This window comes from Pteropus vampyrus, unplaced genomic scaffold (assembly GCF_000151845.1).
Source record: "Pteropus vampyrus isolate Shadow unplaced genomic scaffold, Pvam_2.0 Scaffold141, whole genome shotgun sequence".
Taxonomy (NCBI): domain Eukaryota; kingdom Metazoa; phylum Chordata; class Mammalia; order Chiroptera; family Pteropodidae; genus Pteropus; species Pteropus vampyrus.
Window position 1 is genome coordinate 3,820,035 of NW_011888922.1, and position 10,305 is coordinate 3,830,339.

At 34.3% G+C, this 10,305-nt stretch overlaps 1 protein-coding gene across 2 annotated transcripts in view; it reads right to left on the reverse strand.

Moving 5' to 3' along the window:
- Positions 1 to 10,305, reverse strand: part of UVRAG (UV radiation resistance associated) — a 263,690-nt gene that overhangs the window by 212,128 nt on the left and 41,257 nt on the right. For both annotated transcript variants that reach the window (XM_023535521.1, XM_011368399.2), the window contains 2 exons: positions 8,861 to 9,022; positions 2,368 to 2,442 (listed from right to left, as the gene is read on the reverse strand). In XM_023535521.1, coding sequence (XP_023391289.1) covers positions 2,368 to 2,442; positions 8,861 to 9,022 — 237 coding nt within the window. The remainder of the gene's footprint in view (positions 1 to 2,367; positions 2,443 to 8,860; positions 9,023 to 10,305) is intronic.

Below are 10,305 nucleotides of genomic sequence, written 5' to 3' on the forward strand. Positions count from 1 at the left end.
TACACAGTAACATTCAATAGGTACTAGCCATTAGTATTATCACTCCTATGGGCCAGACATTGTACTATATGGTTACCAGTTGCAGGAGAAATTTAATTGATGGTTAATCCTGTAAATGAGATGTTACAAACAACACCAGTAGCAGTCCCACAATTCTCTCATCAAATCGAACATTTTGAAAAAGCAAATACCATGTCTCAAGAACTGTGATAGGTACTAGGAATTCAAAATTATATACAGAAATCTGTCCTTAAAAGCTTACAGACTAGAAAGGAAGAAAGAGTTATGAGAGTTATGTCAAAGGTATACATAAGGTGTTGCTATACTTTTGGATCTCAGAAGGTGAGGACTTTAAAATAAAGAGAGAAGAAAAGCTTATCAGAGCTTGAGCTGAGTTTTGAAGAAGTCAACGAGACCTTAGCTTCCATTATGCCAAATGCAATGAGCAATTTTCAGTTTTCATCTTATTTGACCACTCTTTCCCCTCAAAAACAAAACAGGACAAAACAAAACGAAAACTTCTCTTCCTCTGGCCTCTGGGCGTCTATAAGAGACTTCACTCTCTTTTCCTTCTTTATCTTTCACCACTCCTTCTCAGTTACCTTTTCCAATGGCTCCCCTTCTATTTGGACTTAAAGTTAGAAGTCATCAAAAATTGGTGACTAAGCCCCTTTTTTTTCACTGTGCGGCCTGTCCTTAATCTAACTTATCTGTACTCATGACTTCAGTGACTATTTGCCATTAGCCCCATACTTATATCTCTAACTCACTTTTCTCCTCTAAACTCCAGACTCATATATCCAAATGCCTAACATCTACACATGGATATCTCAAAGACATCTCAAAGTCCACAATCAAATTTCAACTCACGATCTGCCTCCACCATAAACCTAGTCGTCTTCAAGCACCCCTTAGTTTTCTCAGTTTAGAACCTTTATCCACTCAGTTACTTCACCCAAGCCAGAAACCCAAAAGTCCTCCTTAACACCTCCTTTTTCTTTATACCTTTAATTCAAACCATACCAAGTCCTAACGATTTTACCTCCTAAAGCTTTCTTATATCTATCTTCTCTCTATTCTACGATAACCCTATTGTTCCAAAGTATCAGCACCTCTTAGCCAATATACTGCAAGATCCTCCTTACTATCTTCCCACATATATTCTGTCTCTTTTACAATCAGTATCTACTGCAGCAAGTGAAATTACTAAATCACAAATATGTATCACTGCCAGGCTAAAAATCCTTCAACACACTCCTCTGCTATTAGGATAAAATCCCATAAAAGATTATGTATGGCGTGGTCCTTCCCTACCTCCCCAGCCTCATCTGTATCACTCTCCCTCATCACTCTGACCTTCCTTCAGTCCCTAAAATGTACCATGTCCCCTTCCACTACATGGCTTTCCAACATGTTACCCTTCTCTGCCTGGAATGTGCTCTTTATTCAGCCCCGACTCCCTCCACATAGTTCATTTCCTCTCATCCTCTGGACTGTAACCTTAAAAATCAAGTCCCCAAGACAATCTTTCTTGAACCACTAGAGTAGGTAATGAAGTCCTAATTACATGCTTTTATAGCACTTACCACCATTTGTATTTATATATTTATCTGTTAGGTTCCTTTATCAGTGTTTGTCTCTTCCATACAGTCCATGGCAATAGGAAAATATCCATTTGCTCACCATTGTACCCTTAGCACTAAGAGCACAGTAGCTGACATTCAGCAGGTGCTCAATAAATAGCTGTGGAATGAATGGAGCATTCTAGCAACAGCATTTAAGACACTCAAGAATACCATGTCTCGAGAACTATGATAGGTAAGCAGCCTGATCACTAAGAACAAATAATATAAAGCACTCACTCCATTGGTTTGTGGCTATTATTAAGTGGGATAAAGAACATGAATCACCTGGCATAGGACCACAGACATTAGATACTTAGTAAATATGGATTCTCTTCCCTCTCCTCTCTCTAATAGCCTTTAGATATAGAGATAGTGCTGACTATGACATTATTTGACTCATAATTTCTTAAATGTACTGAAAGTCGTAAAAGCTTTCTGAAACATTTAATAAAACTGTTTTGTATTTAATCAAAATTCACCATTCCTTCTTAACCCCCAAAGAATTATGTAGAATAAGAAAAAACAGTTCAGATATTCTTTTAGGAAAACGAAGATTATCTGGATTTAGAAAAAATGAATTGGGGTGGTTACAAAATAAAGGCATTCATCCTAAGCCACACTAAACAACAAACTTACAATGATACTTAAAAAACATAATTCTGTTTACACAGTGCATTTTACCCTATAAGTCAAGGCACACCTGCACTAAATAAAACTCATAGCACTAGGAAAATCCTCTTACCTTATGTTCAAATGGAGCACCATAGTAGCCATCATTCAACCCAAAAATTATTTCATTTTGGTTGCGGGCATGAATCTAAGAGAGGAGGAAAACATACTATTAGTTCTTCTCATTCCAATCAAGTTTTAATATGATCAGAGAGCAACAGTTACAACAGAACACTTCAGTGCTGAAAAACAGGCTGTTGTATCTGACAAGTCAGCAGAACACAAATCACTATCACCAGACCAGGTAATCAACTGAGAGTTTCCTGCTTTAGTCAAAGACCTCACAAAACCATCACATGAGATCATAGGCATCATTATTCACACATATTTTCCACAAATACTTCTTGAGGTTTTTACGAAAAGGCTATTCCTGAAGTACAGGGGATTCAGAGGCGTATCATAATCTCTCATCTCAAAGAAAACACAATCCAGTACTTTTAAAAATATAAAGCCCTAGGGAAAAAAAAAGATTAATATTCTCTATTTTCAAAGAGACAGTTTAAAGATATCTAATCCCCAAAGTCTTTAAATGTCTACTTGATTAAGGTCTGCATACCACTGTCTTTCAAATGTAACTGATTTGAGCTTCAGTCAGTGCCTCCTCAAATTAAACTTCACCTAATAAGTGGACAGATTAAATCTTTAAAATTGAAGAACTAAGATTTAAAAAATAACTCAAAATAGTATAAAGTATCCAATTGTGAAAAGAGAAAAGAGATTTAGGTGCTTGATCAGAAAGAGTTGGGGCTTAAAAAATTTTTTAATTGCTTTTGCAGTGAAGGATTAAGTGAGGGTTCAAGAGGGAAAAGACAAGGATTACCAGAATAGAATATTCGATCCCTTCTTTCTCTTCCTACAGACAGAATAGCCAAAGCCAGCAGCAGAATATTCCTGTGAACACTCATTTGACTTCCATATCTCCTACCTTTATTACTAAAGCAAAATTAATCACATGTTTCCTGTTTACCTACAATATCTACTTAACTGAATACACTACCAACAAAATATGAGTCTGAAATAATAAATTCATAATGAAAACTATAAATCAGTCTCAAGAAGTACTTCCTTTTATGAGAGAAAAAAGAAAGTATTAAGAAATCAGTTTCAAGATTAGAAGGGACCTGAAATTTTACAAACATAAAATATTTTATATACACATATACCTAGGCGGATAAAAGACTGCTTTATAAAATCTTCCAAACTGTCCACAAAGAATGTGTACTCCTTTGAAAATTAGAAAAAAATATACCATTAAACTAGTGGTTGGTGGGGGACACTACCAACAGGAGTAAATTTAATATGAAGTAAATTTAAGCAATAGCCTAAAACTAGGTTTTCAAACCCTTTTGTCTCTCTGTCATCAAAATCTAAGTCAGGACCAGCTTAGCTCATGACTTCTAGGGAAAACATCCTGATTAACTCTATTATCTCTAAAGGCTATTCAGGAAATTGGGTTTTATTTGTAGTTCTGGAACAAACAAGTATATGACTTTGGACAAGTTGCATCATCACTCTGGGCCCTAGTTTCCTCAAGTAAGAATGAATGGGTTAGATTATGCTCTGTAATGTCATTCTTCTGTGCCTATTCCCATCTTTTCTACAGCTAATTCCAAGTATCATTCAAAATTCACGTAGGACTATCAACCAACTTAATCTAATTGACATTTGTAAAATATTCCAGTCAATGACAGCAGAATATATATCACATGTACATAAAACATTCACCAATACAGACCATATATTCTGGGCCATAAAATAAATCTCCAAAAAGTTAAAAGGACTGAAATCTATTTTCTGTAAACTCAACAGAATTAAAGTAGAAATCAACAAAAGAAAGATATCTGGAAAATCCGCAAATGTTTGAAAATTAAACAACATACTTCTAAATAACCCTTGGGTCAAGAAGAAATAAAAGGAAATTAGAAAATACTTTTAATTGAATGAAAAATGAAAATGCAATATCAAATTGTGGGTCATAGCTAAAGCAACGCTTAGAGGAGAATTTATTAAATGTTATTTTAGCCAAGAGAAGTCTCAAATCAGTAATCCAGGATCCTACATGAAGAAACCAGCAAAGAAGAGCAAATTAAACCCAAAGAAAGCAAAAGGAAGAAAGTAATAAAGATGAAAGCAGAAATCAAAAACTGTGAAACAGTAACAATAAAGATATTCAATGAGACCAAACACTAGTTCTTTGAAAAGCTAATAAAATTAGTAAATCTCTAGTCGAGTGATCACGGGAAAGAGAAGACAGAAATTACTAATAACAAAGAAGAAAGTGGAAAGAATCATCATATATTCTACATACATTAAAAGGAGGTGGGGAGAAGGGAGGTAGATGGGGAAAAAATTTTAAATCATTTCTTCAATTAAAAAAATAAATTTAAAAAAAGGATATGGGAATATTACAGACATTTTTATAGCGATAAATTTGAAATCTTGGGTGAAATTGACAAATTCTTTGGAAGGCAATCTTTCAAAGCTCTCTTACAAAAACAAAGATAACCTGAATAACCCCATATCTAATAAAGTAATTTAAGTCATACTTCTAAAACATCCCACAAAGAAATTCTATAACCCAGATGGCTTCACTAAAGAATTCTGTCAAACATTTGTGAAATAAATAACAACTCTACACAAATTCACCACAAAAATAAAAGAGTAGACACTTCCCAATCCATTTTATGAGACCAGCATTAATCTGATACTAAACCATACAAGGACATTCCAAGAAAAAATAGATCAATATCTCTCATGGACATAAATGAAAAAAGCCTTAATGAAATATTAGCAAATCAAATCCACTACAAATGAAGAAAACTTCCTCAACCTATAAAGTGTCTACAAAATTTACAGCTAATGTACTTAATAATGAAAGACAATACTTCTCCCAATATCAGCAACAAAACAAGGATGGCCACTCTACTCATTTCTATTTAATACTATACTGAGATCTTAACCAGTGAAATAAGATAAGAAAAAGAAAGACATACACTTTAGTAAGGAAGACTAAACTGTCTGTATTCACAGACAACATACTGCCTATACAGCAATGTACAAAAAAAATACACACACCAAACAATTACTAGATATAATGAGTGAGTTTAGTAAGATCATAGAATAAAAAATCAATACAGAAATGTTTCTATATAATAGCAATAAACTTTGGAAAAAGGAATATTCTTAAAAGAAATACCATTTAAATTAGCATCAATAAACATGGAATCTATAGCTACAAATCTAACAAAATATGTACAACATCTGTATACTGTATGCTACAAAAAAACTGATGAGTGAAATCAAAGAATGTGTTCACAAATGGAGATATCATGTCTGCAGATTAAAAAATTATTCAATATTTGAGTTCCCTCACATTTTCTTAGATTCAACACCTATCAAAATCCTAGCAGGATTTTGATAGAAATTGACTAATTTTAAAGTGTATATGTAAAGGTAAAATATCCAGAAGAGCCAGAACAACTATGAAAAGAGAACAAAGTTGGAAGATTCACATTACCTGAATTCAAAACTGTATAAAACTTCAGTAATCAAGATACTATGATACTGGCACAGAGACAGACGTGTAGATTAGTGAGATAGAACAGAGTCCAGAAATAAACCTACACAAATGATTTTCAACAACAGATTTTCAAAAAAAACAAGGTAATTCAATGGGGGAAATAATAGCTTTTACAACAGAGTGCAGGAATGAATGTTCATCTATCTGTAAAAGAATAAACCTTGCACTTCATATCAAAGTTAATTCAAAATGGATCATAGACATAAACATAAAACCTAAAATGATAAAATTTCTAGAAGAAAACTTCATAGGAGGAAGTTTGGATTAGGCAAAGATATCTTGGAGAAGACAAAAGAAAAAACAAAGATAAAAAGAAACAAAAAAACTGACATAGTGTACTTTAACATTTGAAAACTTCTATTTTTTGAATGACACTTAAAAAAATGAAAAGACCAGCCACAGATTGGCAGAAAATATTTAGAAAATACATATCTTATAAAGGACTGACTCATTCAGAATACATACAGAACTTTTATAACTCAATAATGAGAATTCAAACAACAAAATTAAAAATGGGCAAAATTTCTGCATAAATATTTCACAAGAGAGAGCAAGAACAAGAGAAGCTGATGGCAAATAAACATTTTCTTAATGCTCAACATAATTTTTCATCATTATGAAAATTCAAAATAAATTCACAATGAGATACTACTTCAAACCCATTAGAATGCAGAATGGTAGTCATTTTGGAAAACAGTTTGGCTTTTCTTATAAATTTCAACATACATTTAACATTAGGCCTAGAAATTCCATTCCAGGGCATTTTCTCAAGAGAAATGACAACATATGTCAACACAAAGATCTATATTTAAATATTCATAGCAGCTTTATTCATTGTGCGGTGGTTACTCAACTTTACATATTTTTCAAACTCATTGAACTGTTCATTTTAAAAGAGTGAACTATATTGTATGTAAATTATATGTCAAGGAACCTAACTTGTAAGAAACATTTCATTCCAAAATCAGTCTTTCTTGCCTCTATCTAGGCTTGTCTAAATACCTCTTCCGTGAACTCCCATAGCTCTCTAGGTAGGAATTCATCAATCGTCAGTTTACAGGATCTAGGAATCATGACTTACTCATCTCCGGATCCTTAACATTAAGAACAATGCCTGGTAGAAAGCAGATCAATGAACCTCAATAATTCTGGCTATTATTCTGATACATCTTAGTCTTGCTTTCCTCTAAAAATCTGTAATTCTATTTTATCTGATTTTCTAGTAGCATGTTATTTGTTATGCCTATTTAATACATAGGTGAGTTTTCACTTTCTACAATGATATTAAGTTTCTAATTGGCTTTAAAAACAAGTTTTCTTTCTCTTGATCTCTGTTATATTGGCATAATCAACTTTGTAAAAAGACACCTGAACGTTGACTCTCTGAAATTAGGGCAGGTTAGACATATGCACAGTTGGGTACTTTAAGAAGACTACCACCTAAGGAATGTGTGAGTTGAAAAGCATGATGAAGGCCATTTTCTCCGGCCAAAGACTCTCCTATAAGCCTGCAGCCCTGCAACTCTAATGTTTAGCAGTATCTTCCACAAAATGTAGATACTTTCAAAAGAAAAATAAATAAGTTCTTAATATCATGGTCTACCCACAGAGAGCCAACACGGCATGTGGGGAGACAGACAGGGTAAATGCTTCAGTACAGACTCCAGCTGACTAGCCCAAAGGCAACACATGCCTGGTCCTGAAGGAGCAGAGAAAGGCCTAAGCCAGAAGTCTTTATTTTATGTTTTAATTAAGACCATCCCTAAAATAGAGTAAAAATACAACAATAAAAAGATTAAGAATTTGTAGCAGGCTAGAATTTAGCTAAGGAAAATGTCTATTATGTGCATTGTTCTAGTAACTACAGAAGAACACAAAGTATGGTGAGTAAAATAAGGGCAGAGATTTTTTTTTTAATCCTCTTCCCCCCAAAAATATGTAGAATTGTTTCCATAAAAGGAACATACCAATAAGTATATATTGAATAAATATTAAGAAACATCAGGAATGTCTGCAGATGTGACTAACATTTTAGGCTTACCCTTAACAGTTAGTCCCACAAGTATCACAAAATAGAAATGGCATGCACTCCACGGTGGAGTGGGTGGTTACCAAGGACCAGTGTGCTGTACCAGTGTGCTACAGCACAAAGAGAAGGAATTTTTAAATCAGCCAAGTATGGATTTAAATCCTAGCTCCACCTAGCACTGTGAGCTTGAGCAGTTTCTTAAATTCCCTGAAGTTCAATTTTCCCATCTGGAAAATAAGGGCAATTACTATCAACCTTTACAAGGTTGCTATAAACATTAATTGTTAATAACCTATATCAAGAGATGGCAAATAGGTTTCCTTTCATATGTAGTGCTGATGTATTGCTAGTTGCATCCTGGAACACTGTATTACAAAGGATTATGGAGCTACTTCTGAGCTCAGCTAGATGAGTGCTATGATCGCTTAGCTACATCACTCATGGTTGATGAGTAGCAATACATAAGCCAGGCATTTGTCATGCCCATGCTCAATAAACAATGACTCTTCTTATTTCTAGAATAATCTAACTCTGCTGGTCATAAGAGAAGGTATTTAATAGTATGTTCCTTGTTCCTTATTTTCAACTTAATTTTCAAATTCTAGAGGGCAATGTCCAATAAGACAGAAGAAGCCTTGTGCTATATAAGAAAGCATATTCTTTCCTACTAAAAAAAAAAAAATGGTTCTAAATTAGCAGCTTAGGGTTCTTCTTCAAAAATTTCTTCAGTTAAAGGTTACTTTTTAAACTTGGTAACAACTCGAATTTCTACAATTAAGTAAACAATCATAAAAAATCTCTTTATAATAGGAAACGTAGAATCAGAAGAATCAACAGAAAGGTTAGAGAGGTTAATGTACAGAAGACAACTACTCGAAACTTCAGCCTAAAAATTACCTGCTGACCCAAGTATTTCAGCCCATCCAAACAGACTTTCCATTCAATCAACAGCTGGTAGACATCCTCCTTTCCGCCCCATATCTTCACCACGAAACAGGACACAGATGTATCAAGACGGTCCGGCATTATTCCAAAATCAAGACTCCGCCATGTCGGATTCTGTTGATGGAAAAGAAAACTTGCCTTAAGATGACTCTAACTTGTTTTCAATTAGGTTTTGTAAATCATTTTGTTTTTAAAAACTAAAGACCTCAAAAATATTTTAAATTGCAAACTTAAGTGAACCAAGAAGACATTCCAATTAACACAACAGGGGTGATACTGGTATTTTTAAAATTTCTCTGCTTATTTATTATAGCCACTAAAAGGAGCATATGTTCTAATCATTAATACAGCTTCATATGGTAATGTATTTATTTATTCAGTACCTAATAAGCAATTATTAAGAACCAACATATAAACAATGCCCTCAAAGTACCTCCAATCTATTGTTGGATTCAAACCTCTATTTAAATAATTTCATAAAAAGTTCAATAACAGAATGATGCACAGGAGGGAATAATAAACCTTGAAGGAACAGGGGAGAGACATCACAGAGGCTGTGCAACTTGGCTTTTAAAGGACAAACAGGATTTCACCAGGTTAAAATAAGGAATTCCAGGCAAAGCGAACATGATAAACAAGGGCTCAGAGGTGTGAAATAGCAAGGTGTGGTCAGGCAACTAAGGCAACTGCTGGAACACACAACACCAGAGTGACAGGACACAAAGCTGGAGAGATAAACAAGGGACTAAACTGAAAGACCTTTTATGCCTTGCCAGGAGGCAATCCTTTACTCTATATGAGATATGGGGCCACTGAAAGATTTTAAGGTTAATGGACTACTACATGCAACGATATGGATGAATTTTACAAATATTATGCTAAGCAAAAGAGTATATGCCATATAAAAGTTCAAAAACTAGCAGAATTAATCTGTGGTGCTAGAAGTCAAGACAGTGGTTCTCTTTGGGAGGAAGAAGTAACGAGAGGGAGAACAAAAGGTGCTGATTATGTTCTAGTTCTTGATCTGGTTATACTGATCTGTTCCCTTTGAAAAGTCATCAGGCTATTATTTGTGCCCTTTACTATAATGTATGCTGCATCTCAATAAAAAAGTAATAAAACTAATTTTTAGAAGACTCAATAATGGAAAAAATACAGCCTCTTACAAGGAGGTGCCTGTGGAAATAAATCAGATGAAGGTATCTCTTCATGATGTAATTTTAGGCCGTAAAGCCTAAAGAGCAAGAGTTAGAGGACCTTCCTAGCCTTCAAATTACACCACCTGAAAAGGCAGCCATTTAAACAAATGAACAAGACAAACAAACAAGAGACTCATGGTCATGGAAAATAGACTAGTGGTTACCAGAGGGTAGCGGGGAGTGGGGAGGTAGATGGGG